The sequence below is a fragment of the Haliotis asinina genome, chromosome 14 (genome assembly GCF_037392515.1).
Source record: "Haliotis asinina isolate JCU_RB_2024 chromosome 14, JCU_Hal_asi_v2, whole genome shotgun sequence".
Taxonomy (NCBI): Eukaryota; Metazoa; Mollusca; class Gastropoda; order Lepetellida; family Haliotidae; genus Haliotis; species Haliotis asinina.
In genome coordinates, this window is record NC_090293.1 from 55,366,768 (window position 1) to 55,391,814 (window position 25,047).

The window sequence follows — 25,047 nt, forward strand, 5'->3', positions numbered from 1 at the left end:
GTTGACACTACCTGTACAGAGGTATTACAGCCTTAGTAAACACAGCTGATGTTGACACTACCTGTACAGAGGTATTACAGCCTTAGTAAACACAGCTGATGTTGACACTACTTGTACAGAGGTACTACAGCCTTAGTAAACACAGCTGATGTTGACACTACTTGTACAGAGGTATTATAGCCTTAGTAAACACAGCTGATGTTGACACTACCTGTACAGAGGTATTACAGCCTTAGTAAACACAGCTGATGTTGACACTACCTGTACAGAGGTATTACAGCCTTAGTAAACACAGCTGATGTTGACACTACTTGTACAGAGGTATTACAGCCTTAGTAAACACAGCTGATGTTGACACTACCTGTACAGAGGTATTACAGCCTTAGTAAACACAGCTGATGTTCACACTACCTGTACAGAGGTACTACAGCCTTAGTAAACACAGCTGATGTTGACACTACTTGTACAGAGGTATTACAGCCTTACTAAACACAGCTGATGTTGACATTACCTGTACAGAGGTATTACAGCCTTAGTAAACACAGCTGATGTTGACATTACCTTACAGAGGTATTACAGCCTTAGTAAACACAGCTGATATTGATACTACCTGTACAGAGGTATTACAGCCTTAGTAATCACAGCTGATGTTGACATTACCTGTACAGAGGTATTGCAGCCTCAGTAAACACAGCTGATGTTGACACTACTTGTACAGAGGTATTACAGCCTTAGTAAACACAGCTGATGTTGACATTACCTTACAGAGGTATTACAGCCTTAGTAAACACAGCTGATATTGATACTACCTGTACAGAGGTATTACAGCCTTAGTAATCACAGCTGATGTTGACATTACCTGTACAGAGGTATTACAGCCTCAGTAAACACAGCTGATGTTGACACTACTTGTACAGAGGTATTACAGCCTTAGTAAACACAGCTGATATTGATACTACCGGTACATAAGTATCAGAGCGTTAGTAAACACAGCTGATGTTGATACTACCTGTACAGAGGTATCAGAGCCTTAGTAAACACAGCTGATGTTGATACTACCTGTACAGAGGTATCAGAGCCTTAGTAAACACAGCTGATGTTGACACTACTTGTACAGAGGTATTACAGCCTTAGTAAACACAGCTGATGTTGATACTACCTGTACAGAGGTATCAGAGCCTGAGTAAACACAGCTGATGTTGATACTACCTGTACAGAGGTATCAGAGCCTTAGTAAACACAGCTGATGTTGATACTACCTGTACAGAGGTATCAGAGCCTTAGTAAACACAGCTGATGTTGACACTACTTGTACAGAGGTATTACAGCCTTAGTAAACACAGCTGATATTGATACTACCGGTACATAAGTATCAGAGCGTTAGTAAACACAGCTGATGTTGATACTACCTGTACAGAGGTATCAGAGCCTTAGTAAACACAGCTGATGTTGACACTACTTGTACAGAGGTATTACAGCCTTAGTAAACACAGCTGATGTTGATACTACCTGTACAGAGGTATCAGAGCCTTAGTAAACACAGCTGATGTTGACACTACCTGTACAGAGGTATCAGAGCCTTAGTAAACACAGCTGATGTTGACACTACTTGTACAGAGGTATTACAGCCTTAGTAAACACAGCTGATGTTGATACTACCTGTACAGAGGTATCAGAGCCTGAGTAAACACAGCTGATGTTGACACTACTTGTGCAGAGGTATCAGAGCCTTAGTAAACACAGCTGATGTTGACACTACCTGTACAGAGGTATCAGAGCCTTAGTAAACACAGCTGATGTTGACACTACTTGTACAGAGGTATTACAGCCTTACAGAGGTATTACAGCCTTACAAAACACAGCGGGTGAGTGAGTGAGTGAGTTAGTATTTAACGTCACATCGGCAGTATTGCAGCCATATCGTGACGAGAACGATTAATTATAAAAATACAAATGAATTACTAGCACGGACATTGTAAAACCCTGTCAACGAAGGACAGTAAAACTGACTAGAATATCACAGAATAGAATATAAAACTAGTGAATAGACCTAAAACAATGTATCTATGGAGGACATTGCGTTACAGGAAATACCTACGTGGCTGGGTAACCAACAAAAGACGATGTCGTATTGGCCAGTGGCAAGATTATTATACAATTCAATAATTTCTATTAAAAGTGGATGTTTACAAGATATATTTTTAATAGCCTGAAGGCAAGAAAGAGAGTCGGAATAGATTATATATTGTTTACGTTTAGGGTGTCTTTGAATATATTTAAGAGCTGTTAGTATGGCGTTAGCTTCAGCTGTAAAAATAGAACTGTTATCTGGTAATCGAGATGATATTGTTCTGGATCCAGTGACAGTGGCACAAGCCACTGCGCCACCGTCCTTGGACCCATCTGTAAATAAGGATTTATAATTGCTATATTTATGTTTCAGTTGATTATATTCTTGTTTATACTGTAATTCATTCGTTTCTGATTTTTTAAAAGTCGTTAATGTTAGGTCAACTTGTGGCCTAACAAACTGCCAAGGAGGAGAAGAAAGAAGACGGGAAGGAGCTATGTTTTCCAGTTCAATACTGGCAGCAGAAATAAGTGGTTTTATTCTTAAACCAAGAGGCGGAACGAAAGAAGATTTCTTTTTGTATAAATCCTCATACAGGGGATTGAAAACACAGTTATATGCAGGGTTAGACTCATTTGAATATAGTTTTGTTACATACTGTAAAGCTAATTTTATACGTCGCTGCTCAAGAGATGGTTCGTCAGCCTCGACATACAGGCTGTCAAGAGGTGAAGTTCTAAAGGAGCCAAGACAAAGTCTTAGACCTTGATGATGGACTGAATCTAATAATTTTAAGTTGCTTTTGCAGGCTCCACCATAAACAATGGAGCCATAATCGAGTTTCGAACGCACGAGAGATCGATATAGATGGAGAAGGGTAGCTTGATCCCCTCCCCATTTTGAATTTGAAACCACTTTCAACAAGTCAAGTGCTTTCAGGCATTTAGTTTTAAGTGATTTAATATGCGGTAAAAACGTTAAGTGTGAGTCAAAAATGAGACCCAAGAACTTAGCTTCCTTCACAACTTTAATTGGTGTGCCATCTAGAGATAGTTCAGGGTCTTTATGTGGTTTATATTTACGACAAAAATGTATACAATTAGTTTTCGATTTAGAAAATTTAAAGCCGTTTTCAAGACACCATTTATTAATCTTGTTTAAACATAACTGTAGTTGTCGTTCAATGGTATTCATATTTTTACCACGACAAGAAATATTAAAATCATCCACAAATAATGATCCATCAATTGAATCGTTTAAAACTTTTGATAAACTGTTTATCTTGATACTAAAAAGTGTGACTGACAAAATACTGCCTTGTGGAACACCCTGATCCTGATTGTAATGATCAGACAGGGTAGAACCCACGCGGACTTGAAATTGTCTGTTATTTAAAAATTTGCATATGAATTCAGGCAAACGACCTCGCAAACCGAAATCATGTAAATCTCTCAAAATGCCATATTTCCAGGTTGTGTCGTATGCCTTCTCGAGATCAAAAAAGATAGACACAGCGTGTTGTTTGTTAATTAGTGCGTTTTTAACAAATGAGTCTAAACGCACTAAGTGATCGACAGTACTTCTGTTTTTACGGAAACCACATTGTATATCTGTGATAAGGTTATTAGTTTCCAAATACCAAACAAGTCGATTATTTATCATGCGTTCCATGGTCTTGCAAACACAGCTTGTTAATGAAATCGGACGATAATTGGACGGATCCGTATGATCACGTCCAGGTTTAGGTATTGGTACTACTATGGCGTCACGCCATGACGGAGGAAAGTTACCCGATGTCCAAATATCATCAAAAATATTTAGGAGAGTTTCTAGGCAGGATTCTGGTAAATGCTTCAGGAGTTGATAATGTATGTTATCAGCTCCAGTAGCAGTGTCATGAGCCTGATCAAGAGCAGTATGGAGTTCATGAATAGAAAACGTTTCATTATAATCTTCCCCATTATCAGAATTGAAATTAATAGTTTTCTTTTCTTGCTGTTTTTGATACTGCTGGAATTTAGGTAAATAATTAGAAGAGGAAGAGTGTTTAGCGAGGGTTTCGCCCAGTTTATTTGCGATATCTGATTTATCAGTAAGTAACTGATCTCCATGTTTAAGATGATGGACAGTAGATTTAGTGCCTCTACCTTTAATTTTTTGGACCATGTTCCATACCTTGGACATGGGTGTCCGAGAATTTATTTTAGATACATAATTTTGCCAAGATTGGCGTTTGTTCTGTTTAAAAGTACGCCGTGCTTTAGCATTTAAAATTTTAAATTTATTTAAATTATGCACCATAGGATGGCGACGGAAATAATGTTCTGCCTTTTTCCTTGCCTTCCTAGCTTGTTTGCAGTCATCGTTGAACCATGGTTTTCGAATATGTGGAACTGCAGAGGACGTTGGTATACACTCATCAGCTATGGAATTCAATGCATCAGAAAAGCATTTAATAGCATCAGGAACGTCAATAAACCGTTCGGGTTTAAGTTTTTCAGCACACAGTGTTTCATATAAAACCCAGTTAGCCTTTTTAAAATTCCGCCTTGATGATGGAGGAACATCAGATGGAGTTACAGACTTTAGGATAGTAGGAAAATGGTCACTTCCACAGAGGTCATCGTGAACTGACCATTCAAATTCATTTAGTAGTTCTGAATTTGTAAGTGACAAGTCGAGAGCAGAATAAATTCCTGTACCAGGGTGTAAATATGTGTTTGAACCGTCATTATATAAGCATAAATCGTTATCTGAACAGAACTCTTCTAATAGTTTACCTTTAGTATTCGTAGTTGTACCGCCCCAGAGTGGGTTGTGGCCATTCAAATCTCCCATAATAATACACGGTTTGGGGAGTTGATCGTAGAGGGTTTGAAGGTCGGTCCTCTGAAGAGTTGTAGACGGTGACACATACAAAGAACATAATGCCTTTACCTTTGCCTTTAGCAGTTTGTTGCACGTTACACAACAACTGAGACCTTGTGGTAGACTGAGATAACAAATTTTGATCACGATCTGGCTCTGGCTGACTTTGAGACGTGCCAGGAAGTGGCTCAGCAGTTTGTGTAGATATTGCAGGTACTAAAGTCTGTGGGGAATCAGTGTTCACCCACGTCAAATCTGTTTGACAGCCTGAAGTTGATCTGGTTGCTTTATTCGTCGCCTCAGATGATGTCTTAGTTTTTGAAGCATATGTTTCTGTTAATTCAGATCTCTGAACAAGCTGTTTTGCCTCTGAAAAACTAATATTTTGAGTAAATTTCAGTTTGTTGATCTCCATCTGCTGCTTCCATACTGGACACTCTTTTGAAAAAGAGGAATGGTCTCCTGAACAGTTAGTGCATTTCTTATAACTACTGTCACAATCTTCTGTTGTGTGTGTCTTCTCACCACAGTGAGCACACACAACAGACAATGTGCAAGTATTGACGCCATGCCCATACTTCTGGCACTTGAAACATCTCGGTGGATTCGGAATATATGTTTCCACTTTGATATGACAGTAACCAGCCTTTATCGATTTAGGAGCAGTCGGAGTAGAGAAAGAAAACAAATAGGTGTTTGTTTGTTGGATCTCATTGTGTTAACGGGTAGTGAAACGTTTTACATACAACACACCTTGTTCCTTCATCTCTGAGGCAATATCAATTTCCAGCATATCAGCAAAAAGGCGGTCTCGGTCTCTCACTATGCCTTTGCTGGTGTTAAGCGTTCGGTGGGCAGAGACTGATATGGGAATGCCAACAAAAGATTTAGTTGACAGGAGGTTATTTGCCTGTTGTCTCTTACTACATTCAATAAGAAATGAACCTGTACGCAAACGTCTAACATTTTTAACATCTCCTGCTATATGCCTTGTACGCCTTTTGAAACAGCAAAAGGGTTCAGCTTCAAGGGAGTCTTGTCAACAGTCTCAAGTACTATAAAACGTGGCCAATAGTCAATAGATGTGGACGGTCTTTGATCATTAACATCAGGATCCGTGTCAAGAGGACGTTTTTTCTTGGTCATAGGGGTTTCGTAAGCCATAGTTAGTGTTTTAAGATTCATCATCCGAGCTCCCCACCCACCACGGAGTATCACAAGGACAATGTTAAAAACAAGTGGGTCTCCAACTTGCAGCACCAAGGATACTCGGATGATATACTCCAGCAGAAAAGTTATAAATAGCTAATCCACCAGATTGGCCCATGAGCCACCGCCTTCTGGCATAAGACTCTAGGCAAAGAGCAAAACATCACATTGCAAATCATTGACATCTGATATGTATAAATGTACCGAGTCCAAATGTAAAACATTTTCAAATTAAACGTACATGTTTAACGTACATGAGTGACGTACAAGTCCATACACAGGGCTTGGCGTGACCAGCCGATTGATAGAATCGGGCCGATTCTACCACCCGTCTAGGTGAAGTAAGGGTCGAAGTGGTGTGTTGAGCAACAGGAACACGGGTGCCTCAGAGCCTTAGTAAACACAGCTGATGTTGACACTACCTTACAGCGGTATTACAGCCTTAGTGAACACACCTGATATTGATACTACCTGTACAGAGGTATTACAGCCTTAGTAAACACAGCTGATGTTGATACTACCTGTACAGAGGTATCAGAGCCTTAGTAAACACAGCTGATGTTGACATTACCTGTACAGAGGTATCACAGCCTTACTAAACACAGCTGATATTGACACTACTTGTACAGAGGTATTACAGCCATAGTAAACACAGCTGATGTTGATACTACTTGTACAGAGGTATCAGAGCCTTAGTAAACACAGCTGATATTGATACTACCTGTACAGAGGTAATACAGCCTTAGTAAACACAGCTGATGTTGACACTTCTTGTACAGAGGTATTACAGCCTTAGTAAACACAGCTGATGTTGATACTACCTGTACAGAGGTATCAGAGCCTTAGTAAACACAGCTGATCTTGACACTACTTGTACAGAGGTATTACAGTCTTAGTAAACACAGCTGATGTTGATACTACCTGTACAGAGGTATCAGAGCCTTAGTAAACACAGCTGATGTTGACACTACCTGTACAGAGGTACTACAGCCTTAGTAAACACAGCTGATGTTGATACTACTTGTACAGAGGTATTACAGCCTTAGTAAACACAGCTGATATTGATACTCTCTGTACAGAGGTATTACAGCCTTAGTTAACACAGCTGATGTTGACATTACCTGTACAGAGGTATCAGAGCCTTAGTAAACACAGCTGATGTTGATACTACTTGTACAGAGGTATTACAGCCTTAGTAAACACAGCTGATATTGACACTCTCTGTACAGAGGTATTACAGCCTTAGTTAACACAGCTGATGTTGATACTACTTGTACAGAGGTATTACAGCCTTAGTAAACACAGCTGATATTGATACTACCTGTACAGAGGTATCAGAGCCTTAGTAAACACAGCTGATGTTGACAATGCCATTATACGGCTGCCACGGAGGGTGCTTGCATATATGGACAAGGAAAAATTGAAATCAGTTTTAAATTCTCGTGTTCTAATTGTTTAGATTCCTGCGGGTTTGTCAGCCCTGACCCAGACAACCCTGAAGGCTTCATCGTGACAGTGGGCAACATCAGCCAGAAATTGTCCTGTACTGCCGGGACCTCCTTCAACCCCACCAGTTGTCTGTGTGACCGAGGTAATGTTCTCTACGAACCTGAGGGTTGACAAGATCAAGCATGCTACCCAGCAGAGCTTGGTCTCCCTAGACATAGTGCATCAGTAAAATGTAAAGGTTACGTTACTTAATCGTTTGTGTTTATTTCTGACGTTCTTTCATGCATATTGAATAAAGTAATAATACACACCCTTTATCCCTGTGGTTAACGTACACCAAGAATTAACACATACACATAGTAAGAGTACAAATACAGTTAGTGTTTGGTCCAGCTCAGTGGCTCCTGACATTCATACCGGTATTAATCCCGTAGTGAACGGCGGCTGGGGACCATGGTCTGCATTCAGGAGATACTGCTCTGGGACTTGCGGATCTGTTTCCGGCATTCAGAACAGAACTAGGGAATGCAATAACCCACCTCCTCGTAATGGCGGTGCTCAATGTGCAGGCGAATCCGTAGATCAGGCAGTTGTCACGTGTTCCCTGACACCGTGTTCAAGTAAGTCACGTGATAGTCCAGATTGATATGTATTCTTAATTTCACGTATAACAGTATTGCAATAAAGAAGCACTTGCTTGTTGTGTCGGTTTCCATGTTAAATGGTCTTTTCCCATTTCTACATCTCCAGGTCAGGTTGCCATAGTTTCCGGTGTGAGCGACACTCAGGTTGAAGCAGGAGGTCCTATCGTGTTGTCTGCGGAGCTAAATCAACCAGTCGAAACCAACTGGCAGTGGCTGAAGGACGGCGTTCCCGTGTCCCAGGATTCTCGGAACGTGATGACACGAAACGGAAACGTCTACCGCTTGACCAGACTCCAGGCTGCCGTTTCCGACACCGGCAACTATACCTTCATCGCGGGAGGGGCAACATCGGATGGATCGGTGACGGTGTATGGTACGTAGCCTGTCTGTGTTAGGTGTAGTGTAATGTCGTTACAGGAATCGGTTGGATGTTAGAGTATGGCCAGCTATTTCCATCTTGCCCCACCCAGCGTCTCATTATATATTGTCGTTTGCTGCCACAGTTAACGGAGGCTGGAGTGAGTGGTCGTCGGTGACGAGGGCGTGCAGTGCCACGTGTGGCCAGTCTGTGAATGGGACGGACACGAGGACACGGACATGTACCAACCCCGTTCCAGTGAATGGCGGCAGGGTCTGTTCTGGAAACCCACTGGACACTCAGATAGTAACCTGTCAAGTACCTACATGTGAGAGTAAGTAACATCGTCTCCAACAGAACACTCAAGTAAAAAGTTACCTTCTTTAAAAAAAGTGCAGTTAATGATAGAAGACATTTACACACACATCTCAGCTATAACATGTGCAGTTGATATTGACACTACCTTTACATAGGTATCACAGCCTTACTAAACACAGGTGATGTTGACATTACTTCTACAGAGGTATCACAGCCCCACTAAACACAGCTGATGTTGACACTACTTGTACAGAGGTATCACAGCTCTACTAAACACAGCTGATGTTGACATTACCTTACAGAGGTATCACAGCCTTACTAAACACAGATTATGTTGACACTACTTGTACAGAGGTATCACAGCTCTACTAAACACAGGTGATGTTGACACTACTTGTACAGAGGTATCAGAGCCTTAGTAAACACAGCTGATGTCGACACTACTTGTACAGAGGTATCACAGCCCTACTAAACACAGCTGATGTTGACACTACCTGTACAGAGGTATTACAGCCTTAGTAAACACAGCTGATGTTGATACTCTCTGTACAGAGGTATCAGAGCCTTGGTAAACACAGCTGATGTTGACATTACCTGTACAGAGGTATCAGAGCCTTAGTAAACACAGCTGATGTTGACACTACCTGTACAGAGGTATTACAGCCTTAGTAAACACAGCTGATGTTGATACTCTCTGTACAGAGGTATCAGAGCCTTGGTAAACACAGCTGATGTTGACATTACCTGTACAGAGGTATCAGAGCCTTAGTAAACACAGCTGATGTTGACACTACCTGTACAGAGGTATCAGAGCCTTAGTAAACACAGCTGATGTTGATAATGCCATTATACGGCTGCCACGGAGGGTGCTTGCATATATGGACAAGGAAAAATTGAAATCAGTTTTAAATTCTCGTGTTCTAATTGTTTAGATTCCTGCGGGTTTGTCAGCCCTGACCCAGACAACCCTGAAGGCTTCATCGTGACAGTGGGCAACATCAGCCAGAAATTGTCCTGTACTGCCGGGACCTCCTTCAACCCCACCAGTTGTCTGTGTGACCGAGGTAATGTTCTCTACGAACCTGAGGGTTGACAAGATCAAGCATGCTACCCAGCAGAGCTTGGTCTCCCTAGACATAGTGCATCAGTAAAATGTAAAGGTTACGTTACTTAATCGTTTGTGTTTATTTCTGACGTTCTTTCATGCATATTGAATAAAGTAATAATACACACCCTTTATCCCTGTGGTTAACGTACACCAAGAATTAACACATACACATAGTAAGAGTACAAATACAGTTAGTGTTTGGTCCAGCTCAGTGGCTCCTGACATTCATACCGGTATTAATCCCGTAGTGAACGGCGGCTGGGGACCATGGTCTGCATTCAGGAGATACTGCTCTGGGACTTGCGGATCTGTTTCCGGCATTCAGAACAGAACTAGGGAATGCAATAACCCACCTCCTCGTAATGGCGGTGCTCAATGTGCAGGCGAATCCGTAGATCAGGCAGTTGTCACGTGTTCCCTGACACCGTGTTCAAGTAAGTCACGTGATAGTCCAGATTGATATGTATTCTTAATTTCACGTATAACAGTATTGCAATAAAGAAGCACTTGCTTGTTGTGTCGGTTTCCATGTTAAATGGTCTTTTCCCATTTCTACATCTCCAGGTCAGGTTGCCATAGTTTCCGGTGTGAGCGACACTCAGGTTGAAGCAGGAGGTCCTATCGTGTTGTCTGCGGAGCTAAATCAACCAGTCGAAACCAACTGGCAGTGGCTGAAGGACGGCGTTCCCGTGTCCCAGGATTCTCGGAACGTGATGACACGAAACGGAAACGTCTACCGCTTGACCAGACTCCAGGCTGCCGTTTCCGACACCGGCAACTATACCTTCATCGCGGGAGGGGCAACATCGGATGGATCGGTGACAGTGTATGGTACGTAGCCTATCTGTGTTAGGTGTAGTGTAAGGTCATTACAGGAATCGATTGGATGTTAGAGTATGGCCAGCTATTTCCATCTTGCCCCACCCAGCGTCTCATTATATATTGTCGATTGCTGCCACAGTTAACGGAGGCTGGAGTGAGTGGTCGTCGGTGACGAGGGCGTGCAGTGCCACGTGTGGTCAGTCTGTGAATGGGACGGACACGAGGACACGGACATGTACCAACCCCGTTCCAGTGAATGGCGGCAGGGCCTGTTCTGGAAACCCACTGGACACTCAGATCGTAACCTGTCAAGTACCTACATGTGACAATGGTAAGATGTGTTACCATGTCATGCCTGTCATGCCATCACGTACAGGTAAGACGTGTTACCTGTGTGATGACATAATGTCCAAGGAAAGAGTGTTACCTTTATGTTGATATAACGTTCAAATTTTATGTTCTTGATAACAAACTGTCTATATTTTTGTCAGTACCTCAAAGTACAGGTAACTCCCTGGAAGATGGTTTGCAACAGCGTCCTCCCCGAATGGGATTGTAAGACTCAGTGACTTGCCTTGCACATGTCAGTCAATTAAATTGCTGGAATATTTCTTAGTTATTGCACCTTGCAGGACATTCTACATGATTGTTTTGATGTGAAACAGGACTGAGCGCCAGCCTTTCTGTCTCTCAGGCTCTTTTGATTATTAACAATAGAAAACTGTTAAAACGTCTCGTGTCTCATATCCGAACCTCTGACGTGAGGTGAAACTTGATGTTAATCTGTTCAAAAAGACCCATCACCTCAGTGTTTGTTAATGTTTACGCAGATGTGTGCGCGTGTGAGCCATATTTTTAAATGCATATGTGCGAGAGTGTTTTGATGTATGCTTGGCTGTGCGCGTGATCATTTGCGTACACGTGCATGTGCAGGTGTGCGTCGATGTAAAGCCTCCCGCCTCATTTCACTACCCATAGTGGGCGACCTGATGTCGCCCCTTCAATCACCGATCTCATGTCACGCCTTCATGTCACCAACGCAAACCACTGTAACCCGTGGGGAGTATTTACTACTCCTGTATCTGCCACCAGCTACCACGGTTGTAAGGATTTTCAACAACAGGTAGCCAATAAACTGAATCTTTGATGTCTTTGAACATTCTGTACCAATTCTGCAAGACTAAATCTTTACTTTAGGAAGACTGTAACACTGTCTTGTCTCTATTGTCAGGTTGGGGAGAATGGTCATTCTGGAGACGGTACTGTTCAGCCACGTGTGGAGGGCAAGTCTTTGGTGTAGAGAACAGAACCCGAGTGTGTCTGACCCAGCCCTGCACGGGGGAGCCGAGTGAACAGAGAAATGCAGTCTGCACCCTCGACCCGTGTACAGGTAGGTGTGATTGTTATATTAATTCCTGGATGTGTGATTGCTGTATCGTCTGCATGTGATTGTTGTACCACCTCCATGTGAGTGTAATTGTTGTACCAAGTGCAGGTATGTGAGTAATTCTTGTACCACGTCCAGGCATGTGTGATTGTTGTTGAGGCTGCCACCAATTGCTTTTAATACCTGTCTCAACGTAAACTTCGACCAGTCACGCCTCAGAATGAGGATATGAATTTGTCGAAGTATTGTCGAGGTTTCAGTGTGAGGCTACGAACGTGGCAAAGTGTTTTCCATATCTCTGCTTGGGAATACGAACATGCCCACGTGTTGTCCATGTCTCAGTATGAGGCTGTGAACATGCCCACGTGTTGTCCATGTCTCAGTATGAGGCTGTGAACATGCCCATGTGTTGTCCATGTCTCAGTATGAGGCTGTGAACATGCCCACGTGTTGTCCATGTCTCAGTATGAGGCTGTGAACATGCCCACGTGTTGTCCATGTCTCAGTATGAGGCTGTGAACATGCCCACGTGTTGTCCACGTCTCAGTATGAGGCTGTGAACATGCCCACGTGTTGTCCATGTCTCAGTATGAGGCTGTGAACATGCCTATGTGTTGTCCATGTCTCAATATGAGGCTGTGAACATGCCCACGTGTTGTCCATGTCTCAGTATGAGGCTGTGAACATGCCCATGTGTTGTCCATGTCTCAATATGAGGCTGTGAACATGCCCACGTGTTGTCCATGTCTCAGTATGAGGCTGTGAACTTGTCCACCTTTTGTGCATGTGTCAGTGTGAGGCTACGAACTTGTCCACGCGTTGTGCACGTCTTCATTGTGAGACTACCAACCTGCACACGTGCTGTCCATGTCTCAGTATGCGGTTAAGAGTACCCGCCACTCCGTTTGAGGTGTTAAGAAGGATACTCTGTAAACGATTTCAAAGGAGATCCAATGATGGCAGAAAAGTAGACGTCCTAGTCGTTTAGAAGTTGCGTCGAAATATATAACTTTATGGATGACAACTTCTTCTTGTTGCATACAACGTTTACGTGTCATAAATAAGAAGTCGACATCTGTAAAGTTGTATGTTGTGTGTTGTATGTAAGTAGGGATCCGATACAATTCCACAAGCTGTCTTACATCACTGGTTCCCGTGGCTTCCTGTCTATCTTGCAAGTGTTTGTGACGGATGCCCCACATGGATCATAATACGCTCACCTTATCACGTTCATCTTGTCACATTCATCTTGTCACACTCACCTTTTCACGCTGACCTTGTCCCGTTCCCTTTGTGATGCTCACGTTGTCATGCTCACCTTCTCACGCTGGCCATGTCACACTCACGTTGTCATGCTGACCTTGTCACATTTGCCTTGTCACACTCACTTTGTCATACTCCCGTTTGCCTTGTCCTATCTACCTTGCTGGTGGTGATGCATACACGTCTGAGTATTTGAGTCAAAGTGAAATTGTTAAAATGTCTATTTTGATGGAATGGCTTTGACGATTGTATTTCCAGGTCCATGCAGTACCAACAGCCCAGACCCAGACAACGCGTTTGGTTACATACTGAGGACCAGCAGCGCCACCTACCGTGTTAACTGTCCGGGAGGGAACTTATTCAATCCCATCACTTGCCTCTGCGACACTTCAAATCAATTAGGTAACACAGACCTTAGCATAGACTTCACACACACGTCACCATCTTATGACCACCAGTACCTTCACATACACGTCACCATCTTATGACCACCAGGTACTGTGGACCTGTATATGTCCTACGTACTTGTCTATATCCTATTTACCTTCACACACACGTCACTGTCTTGTCATCATCTTATGACCACCAGGTACTGGGGACCTATCTATTTACTACATACCTGTCTATATACTACATACCCTCCTACACACGTCACCATCTTGTCACCATCTTGTCAGCACCAGGTGTTGACTATATATCTTCACACACACGTCACCATCTTGTCACCATTGGTGTTCTAGGCAGGAGACACACAGGTCTGTTTAGTGTTCTAGACAGTTGACACAGGTCTGTTTCGTGTTCTAGACAGTAGACACACGGGTATGTTCCATGTTCAAGGTAATAGACACATGCCTGTTTCCTGTTCTAGGCAGTAGACAAACAGGTCTGTTTCCTGTTCTAGGCAGTAGTCACACGGGTATGTTTCGTATTCAAGGTAATAGACACAGGTCTATTTCGTGTTCTAGGCAGTAGACACACAGGTCTGTTTCGTGTTGTAGACAGTAGACACACGGGTATGGTCTGTGTTCAAGGTAATAGACACAGGTCTGTTTCGTGTTCTAGGCAGTTGACGCAAAGGGATGTTTTGTGTTCTGGGAATTTACACACAGGTCTGTTTCATGTACTAGGCAGCAGACACACAGGTCGGTTTCGTGTTCTAGGCAGTTGACGCAAAGATATGTTTAGTGTTCTAGGCAGCAGACACACATGTCTGTTTCGTTTTCTAGGCAGTGGACACACTGGTCTGTTTCGTGTTCTAGGCAGCGGACGCTAAGGTACGTTTCGTGTTCTAGGGAATTTACACACAGGTTTGTTTCGTGTTCTAAGCAGTTGACACATAGGTATGTTTCGTGTTCTAGGCTGCAGACACACAGGTTGGTTCCGTGTTCTAGGCAGTATATACAGATATGTTTCGTGTCCTTGGTAGTAGATACACAGATATGTTTTTGATTCATATAGATTGTAGACACATATATGATTCATGTTCTAGGTAGTAGACAAACAGACGTTTCATGCCCGAAGTAGTAGACATGTGTTTCGTGGTTTAGGTACAAAACGAAAATTTCGTGTCGTAGGTACAAGATACACAGATATGTTCCATACTCAAGGGACTAGACACAGATATGTTTCATACTCAAGGGGCCAGACACAGATATGTTTCATACTCAAGGGGCTAGACACAGATATGTTTCATACCCAAGAGGCTAGACACAGATATGTTTCATACTCAAGAGGCTAGACACAGATATGTTTCATGTTGCAGGTAGTAGAGCCACAGACATGGTTCGTGTTCTAGGTAGCAGACACATACGTCAGTTTTTCACCAACACTTTTCGCTGGTACAAGAAGCAGATCCTCCATTTCCAGTGTCGGACAATATACACAAACCTACACAAATGTCCGGACACCTCAAACTGCAATGACCCATTAACCTTCACGGTGTGCGGATTATCATCTTCATATCTTCTTATGTCAGGTTGGGGAGAATGGTCATTCTGGAGACGGTACTGTTCAGCCACGTGTGGAGGGCAAGTCTCTGGTGTAGAGAACAGAACCCGAGTGTGTCTGATGCAGCCCTGCACGGGGGAGTCGAGTGAACAGAGAAATGCAACCTGCACCCTCGACCCGTGTACAGGTAGGTGTGACTGATATACCTCCTCCAGATAGGCATGATTGTTGTCTTCTCTCCAGGTACACGTGTATTGATGTATCGCCTCCAGGTACACGTGTATTGATGTATCGCCTCCAGGTACATGTGGCTGTTGTATCTGCACGGTAGGTTATTGTACCACGCCCAGATACGTGTATTGTTGTTGATTGTTGTATTACCCACAGCATGTGTGATTGCTGTATTAATTACAGGACATGTGATTGTTGTACCACCTCAAAGTACGTGTATTGTACTGTCACCTCCAGTATGTGTGATTGTTATATAACCTCAAGGTACTTGTATTGTTGTATCACCTGCATGTACGTGTGATTGCTGTATCACTTCCCAGTAGGTATGGATGTATAGGTAGTGATTGTTTCAGCACCAGACATGTTTAATTGTTCAGGCACTATTGACTGTTGAACCAGAAGCTGGTTGATATCATTGTTGTGCAGCAGTGGAAGACTTAAAAATAATTCAACAATTTTCAAAGCTCATGTAGTGTTACTTGCATACCTTTGAATCGACGAAATATTCCAACGTCACTATATTCCCCAACATGTCCTGATTTGACACGACACACGACACGATATAGACAACGGTCCTTATGTGACTACTGAACCATCTTGTGGTATAAAATTGAAGTCCTTATTTGACTTCTAATACTTGTGCTCTGATTTGGCACTGTATGCGAGACAGTCACCGATGGCGTGGCTGCCCCAACGAAAACATATCTAAAACTCTCCCTGCTCAGTGGCCGTATACACCGATGCAGGCGTCTGCGCGTGATGCACGTTTTTTACGAATCGCTGGCCACCGTGTTCAAGTGGTGCGTTCGTTCGAATGTTTTGTGTTCGTTCGGACCTTCTGTCCAATCATTGTTGCATCACTGCAGGTGCAGGTTGGGGAGAATGGTCATTCTGGAGACGGTACTGCTCAGCCACGTGTGGAGGGCAAGTCTTTGGTGTAGAGAACAGAACCCGAGTGTGTCTGACCCAGCCCTGCACGGGGGAGTCGAGTGAACAGAGAAATGCAGTCTGCACCCTCGACCCGTGTACTGGTAGGTGTGACTGATATACCTCCTCCAGATAGGATGTATGTATGATACTTGTACCACCTGCAGATAACTGTGATTGTACTATCATCTGTAGGTACATGTGATTGTTCCATCACCTGCAATTAAGTGTTTAGTTGCATCACCTCACGTGAATTTTGTACCGCCTCCAGGTACGTATACTTATTTTATCACCATAAGGTGCGCATAGTGTTGTATCACCTCAACGTGAATGTTGTCTTACCTCCACTAATTGTTGTATCACCTCAAAGTATGTGTGATCGATGCATGGCTTCCAGTTATGGATGATTGTTGGATCACCTCCAATGCGTGTGGTTGTTGTATCACATTCAGGAACGTGTGATTGTTGTATCACCTCCACTATGTGTGATTGCTGTATCATCTTACTAAGCGTGATTGTTGTATTACCTCCAGTATGTCTGATGTTTCACTTCCAGAGACCCGTGAAGGTCCCGGGGTAGAATAGGCCTTCAGCAACCCATGCTTGCCATAAAAGGCGACTCAGCTTCTCGTAAGAGGCGACTAACGGGATCGGGTGGTCAGGCTCGCTGACTTGGTTGACACATGTCATCGGTTTCCAATTGCGCAGATCGATGGTCATGTTGTTGATCACTGGATAGTCTGGTCCAGGCTCGATTATTTTCAGACCGCCGCCATATAGCTGGAATATTGCTGAGTGCGGCGTAAAACTAAACTCACTCACTCACTCACTTCACTTCCAGAAATGTGTGATTTTTGTGCCATCACAATGTAATTGTACTGTTACATCACATCCAGTACTGATGATTATTGCATCACTTCCAGGTGCATGTGATTGTTATATTACCTCCAGATATATGCGATTGTTGCATCACTTCCAGGTGCATGTGATTGTTATATTACCTCCAGATATGTGCGATTGTTGTATCACTCCAAGGTGCATGTGATTGTTATGTTACCTCAAGGTATGTGTAATTGTTGTATTACCTTCAGCACGTGTGATTGTTGTATTACCTTCAGCACGTGTGGTTGTTGCATCACCTCCAGTATGTGTGATTGTTGCATCACCTCCAGTATGTGTGATTATTGCATCACCTCCAGTATGTGTGATTGTTGCATCACGTCCAGTATGTGTGATTATTGCATCACCTCCAGTATGTGTGATTGTTGCATCACCTGCAGTATGTGTGATTGTTGCATCACCTCCAGTATGTGTGGTTGTTGCATCTCCTCCAGTATGTGTGGTTGTTGCATCACCTCCAGTATGTGTGGTTGTGGCATCACCTCCAGTATGCGTGGTTGTTGCATCACGTCCAGTATGTGTGATTGTTGCATCACGTCCAGTATGTGTGATTTTTGCATCACGTCCAGCATGTGTGATTGTTGCATCACCTCTAGTATGTGTGATTGTTGCATCATCTTACTACGCGTGATTGTTTTATCACCTGCAGGTATGTGTGATTGTTGTATCATCACAATGTATGTGTATTGTTGTATCAAATCCAGGTACATGTGGTTGTTGTACCACCTCCAGGTATGTGAGACTGTTGTATCACCTGCAGGTATGTCTGATTGTTGTATCACCTGCAGATATGTGTGACTGTTGTATCACCTGCAGATATGTGTGATTGTTGTATCACCTCCAGCATGTGTGATTGTTGCATCACCTCCAGTATGCGTGATTGTTGTATCATCTTACTACGCGTGATTGTTTTATCACCTGCAGGTATGTGTGATTGTTTTATCATCACAATGTATGTGTATTGTTGTATCATATCCAGGTACATGTGGTTGTTGTACCACCTCCAGGTATGTAAGACTGTTGTATCACCTCCAGGTATGTAAGACTGTTGTATCACCTGCAGGTATGTCTGATTGTTGTATCACCTCCAGCATGTGTGATTGTTGCATCACCTCCAGTATGCGTGATTGTTGTATCATCTTACTACGCGTGATTGTTTTATCACCTGCAGGTATGTGTGATTGTTTTATCATCACAATGTATGTGTATTGTTGTATCATATCCAGGTACATGTGGTTGTTGTACCACCTCCAGGTATGTGAGACTGTTGTATCACCTGCAGGTATGTCTGATTGTTGTATCACCTGCAGGTATGTGTGACTGTTGTATCACCTGCAGGTATGTGTGATTGTTGTATTATCTCCAGGTATGTGTGATTGTTGTGTCACCCCTGTGTGTGTGAGTGTTGTATCACTTGCAGGTAGGCGTGATTGTTGTATTACCTCCAGGATTGTATATATGATTGTATTACCTGCGGGTAGGTGTGATTGATGTATCACCTGCAGGTATATGTAATTGTTGTATATCCTCCAGTATGTATGATTGTTATATAACCTCAAGGTACTTGTATTGTTGTATCACCTGCATGTACGTGTGATTGCTGTATCATCACAATGTATGTGTATTGTATCATATCCAGGTACATGTGGTTGTTGTACCACCTCCAGGTATGTAAGACTGTTGTATCACCTCCAGGTATGTAAGACTGTTGTATCACCTGCAGGTATGTCTGATTGTTGTATCACCTCCAGCATGTGTGATTGTTGCATCACCTCCAGTATGCGTGATTGTTGTATCATCTTACTACGCGTGATTGTTTTATCACCTGCAGGTATGTGTGATTGTTTTATCATCACAATGTATGTGTATTGTTGTATCATATCCAGGTACATGTGGTTGTTGTACCACCTCCAGGTATGTGAGACTGTTGTATCACCTGCAGGTATGTCTGATTGTTGTATCACCTGCAGGTATGTGTGACTGTTGTATCACCTGCAGGTATGTGTGATTGTTGTATTATCTCCAGGTATGTGTGATTGTTGTGTCACCCCTGTGTGTGTGAGTGTTGTATCACTTGCAGGTAGGCGTGATTGTTGTATTACCTCCAGGATTGTATATATGATTGTATTACCTGCGGGTAGGTGTGATTGATGTATCACCTGCAGGTATATGTAATTGTTGTATATCCTCCAGTATGTATGATTGTTATATAACCTCAAGGTACTTGTATTGTTGTATCACCTGCATGTACGTGTGATTGCTGTATCACTTCCCAGTACGTATGGATGTATAGGTAGTGATTGTTTCAGCACCAGACATGTTTAATTGTTCAGGCACGATTGACAGTTGATTGTTGAACCAGAAACTGGTTGATATCATTATTGCATCACTGCAGGTGCAGGTTGGGGAGAATGGTCATTCTGGAGACGGTACTGCTCAGCCACGTGTGGAGGGCAAGTCTTTGGTGTAGAGAACAGAACCCGAGTGTGTCTGACCCAGCCCTGCACGGGGGAGTCGAGTGAACAGAGAAATGCAGTCTGCACCCTCGACCCGTGTACAGGTAGGTGTGACTGATATACCTCCTCCAGATAGATGTGATTGTTGTATCTCCTCCAGGTATCTCCTCCAGGTATCACCTCCAGGTACGTGTTTTGCTGTATCCCCTTCAGGAATGTGTGATTATTGTAAAACCTCCAGTTATGTGTGATTGTTGTATCACGATCTGGTAGGAGTGATTGTGATATCACTCGCCGATACATATATTGTTGCGCCACCTTCAGGCAAGTGATTGTTGTATTATCTGGATTGTACAAGCAGGTGTGAGATCTGTGTGTGATACACGTGCAGTATAGCCATGTACCACACCTGTTACACTGCCTGATCCACTGGTAGCACAGGTATTCCGGCTGTGACTGTCATCGTGCTATTCTGATGACAGGTGTCCCTGGACTTTTGTTGTTCCGGAGCTATTCTTGTTTCGGAACACCACATTGAAAGTATAACGAGCGAACAAAGAAGACAAAACATGCGCCTGCATGTTATTTGTGCCACTTTTCACTGTAGGGGGAGAATGGGGCCAGTGGTCGTCATGGACGCCGCAGTGCACAGGGAGCTGTGCAGCAGCGACATTGTCACAGTTTCGCCGACGAACATGCACAACAACGAGCTGTAGTGGACGTGGGTTTGAACAGAGAGACTATGTCTGCCCCACACCATCGTCATGCAATGGTAAGTCACTACGCCGTGGTTTTAATAGTAATGTTAATCTTTCCAGCGTCTAAGAATATGACACGCTCAACTTTGACAACTGGTTATGAATGACATGTAGTTACTGATAGCTGACATCTTGCAGCTGTTGATGGGTGACACGTAACTACTGATAGCTGACATCTTGCAGCTGTTGATGGGTGACAAGTAACTACTGATAGCTGACATCTTGCAGCTGTTGATGGGTGACACGTAACTACTGATAGCTGACATCTTGCAGCTGTTGATGGGTGACACGTCACTTCTGATAGCTGACATCTTGCAGCTGTTGATGGGTGACACGTAACTACTGATAGCTGACATCTTGCAGCTGTTGATGGGTGACACGTCACTTCTGATAGCTGACATCTTGCAGCTGTTGATGGGTGACACGTAACTACTGATAGCTGACATCTTGCAGCTGTTGATGGGTGACACGTAACTACTGATAGCTGACATCTTGCAGCTGTTGATGGGTGACACGTAACTACTGATAGCTGACATCTTGCAGCTGTTGATGGGTGACAAGTAACTACTGATAGCTGACATCTTGCAGCTGTTGATGGGTGACACGTAACTACTGATAGCTGACATCTTGCAGCTGTTGATGGGTGACACGTAACTACTGATAGCTGACATCTTGCAGCTGTTGATGGGTGACACGTCACTTCTGATAGCTGACATCTTGCAGCTGTTGATGTGTGACACGTAACTTCTGATAGCTGACATCTTGCAGCTGTTGATGGGTGACACGTCACTTCTGATAGCTGACATCTTGCAGCTGCTGATAGGTGACAAGTAACTACTGATAGCTGACATCTTGCAGCTGTTGATGGGTGACACGTAACTACTGATAGCTGACATCTTGCAGCTGTTGATGATTGACACGTCACTTCTGATAGCTGACATCACGCAGTTGTTGGTAGGTGACAAGTAACTACTTATAGCTGACATCTTGCAGCTGTTGATGGGTGACGCGTAACTACTGATAGCTGACATCTTGCAGCTGTTGATGATTGACACGTAACTTCTGATAGCTGACATCACGCAGTTGTTTGTAGGTGACACGTAACTACTGATAGCTGACATCTTGCAGCTGTTGATGGGTGACACGTAGCTACTGATAGCTGACATCTTGCAGCTGTTGATGATTGACACGTAACTTCTGATAGCTGACATCACGCAGTTGTTGGTAGGTGACAAGTAACTACTGATAGCTGACATCTTGCAGCTGTTGATATGTGACACGTAACTACTGATAGCTGACATCTTGCAGCTGTTGATGGTTGACATATAGCTACTGATAGCTGACATCACGCAGTTGTTGGTAGGTGATATGTAGATAATGATTGGTGACATGTCTTCTAGGTACAGTCAATGGTGGTTGGGGTGTGTGGGGCAACTGGACCAGAGAGAGCTGTTCAGCGTCCTGTGGTGAACTGGTGACGGGGACTGTGAGGAGGGAACGGCGCTGTGACAACCCCCGACCGACCGGTAATGGATTACCGTGTTTTGGGAAATCCTTTGAAATCAAAGACAGCCCCTGCTCTGTCCCGGCATGCCCTTTATCACAAGGTGAGGTAGTAATACACCCAGACACAAGAAGGCACAAACCCACTTTGGCAGGCACACATGGGCACACACCAACACATGCAGGCGTACTTGGGCACACAGCAACACATGCAGGCACACATACATGCAGACACACACACACCGACCCATGCAGGCACACACACACGATCCCACTGAGAAAAGCAAGAACAGACACACCCAGTTATAGTAGGGCACACACAGAGACACATAAGCAGACACGAGTAGGCCCAGAATGGCACACACAGACACGAGTAGGCCCAGACTGGCACACACACAGACACGAGTAGGCCCAGAATGGCACACATACTGACACGAGTAGGCCCAGACTGGCACACACACAGACACGAGTAGGCCCAGACTGGCACACACACAGACACGAGTAGGCCCAGAATGGCACACACAGACATGAGTAGGCCCAGAATGGCACACACACAGACTAGAGTAGGCCCAGAATGGCACTCACAGACACGAGTAGGCCCAGACTGGCACACATACAGACACGAGTAGGCCCAGAATGGCACACACACAGACACGAGTAGGCCCAGGATGGCACACACAGACACGAGTAGGCCCAGACTGGCACACACACAGACACGAGTAGGCCCAGAATGGCACACACAGACACGAGTAGGCCCAGAATGGCACACATACAGACACGAGTAGGCCCAGACTGGCACACACACAGACACGAGTAAGCCCAGACTGGCACACACACAGACACGAGTAGGCCCAGACTGGCACACATACAGACACGAGTAGGCCCAGAATGGCACACACAGACACGAGTAGGCCCAGACTGGCACACATACAGACACGAGTAGGCCCAGACTGGCACACACATGTGTTAACAAAGGCGTTATTCACCTACTGTCAATTCATCACTGAAGTGATGCGGTCAGACGCAAAGTACATAATCATCCGTTAACCTACAAAGACACATGCTACATGTGACCCTGGTTACAGAGGAGTAATAGCCTAATTTCATAGAAAAGCTTGCAAGTTCAGCTTAGATCACAACCATAAAAAATACAAACGTCATGAATTTCTTCCCTCAGAATACAGCATTAATACTAACGTATTTTGAAGACACAGGGATAATGATCCATCAATGGAAACAAGACGGCATAGTAACTGGTAACCATCATAAGTCGCTGCCTGGAACAATGCACAGAAAATATTAACCTGATAGCCTAGCAACGCAGAAATATGGAATCTTTCCACTGGTAGTACCCAGGTAGTAAGTCACTGAGTGGGTTGTGGTCCTGTACAGCCTGCCCGAACAACATCAGTGGCCGTGTCATGTCTGATGCTATTTTGTTCTTACTAACAGTTGGGCTCTGTAGCGACGTCTTCAACGCAAGTGGAGTGGGGTATCGCTACCACCCTACTGCATGTGACAAGTACCTGCAGTGTTACTATGGTCCAGGTGGTGAGGTGAGGGGTCTTTATCGCACCTGCCCCTTCGGACATCACTGGGACCAGCTCACCCGTAGATGCAACAACGTCTGGGAGGTTGACTGTCCTATGGGTAAGTAGTCCATGTATAGAGAGCTGATGTGTCTCTGTCCCTTGTGTGACCAGTCCTGTCATGAAGCTAGGTTCCAAGCTGCACTACAGGCAACGTCTCTGAGTGGCGTTTTAGACGCTGGGAAGTACAAAATTGACAGACTTTATGGATACCAGCTTCTTTATTACGAGAGTGTGACATTCCTGCTTGACCACGCTACAAGAATCCGTATCGAAACGTCGCACACTCGTAATAAAGAAGCTGTTATCCACAAGGTTTGTCAGTTTTGCACAACAGACATTAACCCATCTTATGGAGCAGTCCAGCATAAGCCTTTCCGTCCCGTAACAGTATGAGGATCACACGACCCTATATGGACTAGAGAAAGAGTGATGTGTGGTTGTGTAACGGTATATTAATGGAATGGTGCCCTGGTATGTTAGAGATATGGTGTCCTGTTATGTTACTGGTATGGTGTGCTAGTATATTACAGATATTGTCGTCTCGTATGTTACTAAAATGGTGTCCTGGTATGTTACTGATGTGGTGTCCTGGTGTATTACAGGTATGGTCTCCTGCTATGTTACTAAAATTATACCCTGGGTTGTTACTGATGTGGTGTTCTGATAGGCTACTAATGTGGTGTCCTGGTATGTTACTAAAATGGTTTCCTGGTATGTTACTGGTATGGTGCCCTGTTACGAGCCTTGGCTGAAAAGTTCTAAGCCTCACTGTGAAAAAAAGTTACAAAGTCCACGTTTGTAATTTATTTTTCTACATAGTCCCCTTCCAAGTTCACACACTTTTGCCAGCGATGCTGCAAGGCCCGAATCCCGGTCAGGAAGAAATCTTCTTCAGCTACCCTAAAAAAAATCAGTCACAGCGGAAATGACGTCATCATTACTTGCAAAATGGCGACCGGCGAGTTCCTTTTTCATTTGGGGGAACAGGTGGAAGTCAGAAGGAGCCAAATCAGGTGAATAGGGAGGATGGTCAATGAGTTCAAAGCCACAATCGCGGATTGTTGACATGGCCACCACAGATTTGTGAACAGGCGCATTGTCTTGGTGGAAGAGGACACCTTTAGCGATCATCCCTCGTCGTTTGGCTTTGATTGCTTCTCGCAACTGGTTCAGTAGATCAGCATAGTATCTGCCGTTGATAGTTTGACCTTTTTCAAGATAATCAATGAGCAGAAT

The 25,047-nt window shown here is 43.9% G+C and overlaps 1 protein-coding gene across 1 annotated transcript in view; it reads left to right on the forward strand.

Moving 5' to 3' along the window:
• Positions 1 to 25,047, forward strand: part of LOC137260906 (uncharacterized) — a 91,695-nt gene that overhangs the window by 53,538 nt on the left and 13,110 nt on the right. Inside the window, exons 24-39 of the mRNA XM_067798444.1 lie at positions 7,608 to 7,739; positions 8,348 to 8,614; positions 8,745 to 8,933; positions 9,850 to 9,981; positions 10,274 to 10,468; positions 10,590 to 10,856; positions 10,987 to 11,178; positions 12,079 to 12,237; positions 13,756 to 13,899; positions 14,366 to 14,431; positions 15,473 to 15,637; positions 16,542 to 16,712; positions 19,898 to 20,068; positions 20,566 to 20,730; positions 22,117 to 22,323; positions 23,672 to 23,869. Coding sequence (XP_067654545.1) covers positions 7,608 to 7,739; positions 8,348 to 8,614; positions 8,745 to 8,933; positions 9,850 to 9,981; positions 10,274 to 10,468; positions 10,590 to 10,856; positions 10,987 to 11,178; positions 12,079 to 12,237; positions 13,756 to 13,899; positions 14,366 to 14,431; positions 15,473 to 15,637; positions 16,542 to 16,712; positions 19,898 to 20,068; positions 20,566 to 20,730; positions 22,117 to 22,323; positions 23,672 to 23,869 — 2,820 coding nt within the window. The remainder of the gene's footprint in view (positions 1 to 7,607; positions 7,740 to 8,347; positions 8,615 to 8,744; positions 8,934 to 9,849; positions 9,982 to 10,273; positions 10,469 to 10,589; positions 10,857 to 10,986; positions 11,179 to 12,078; positions 12,238 to 13,755; positions 13,900 to 14,365; positions 14,432 to 15,472; positions 15,638 to 16,541; positions 16,713 to 19,897; positions 20,069 to 20,565; positions 20,731 to 22,116; positions 22,324 to 23,671; positions 23,870 to 25,047) is intronic.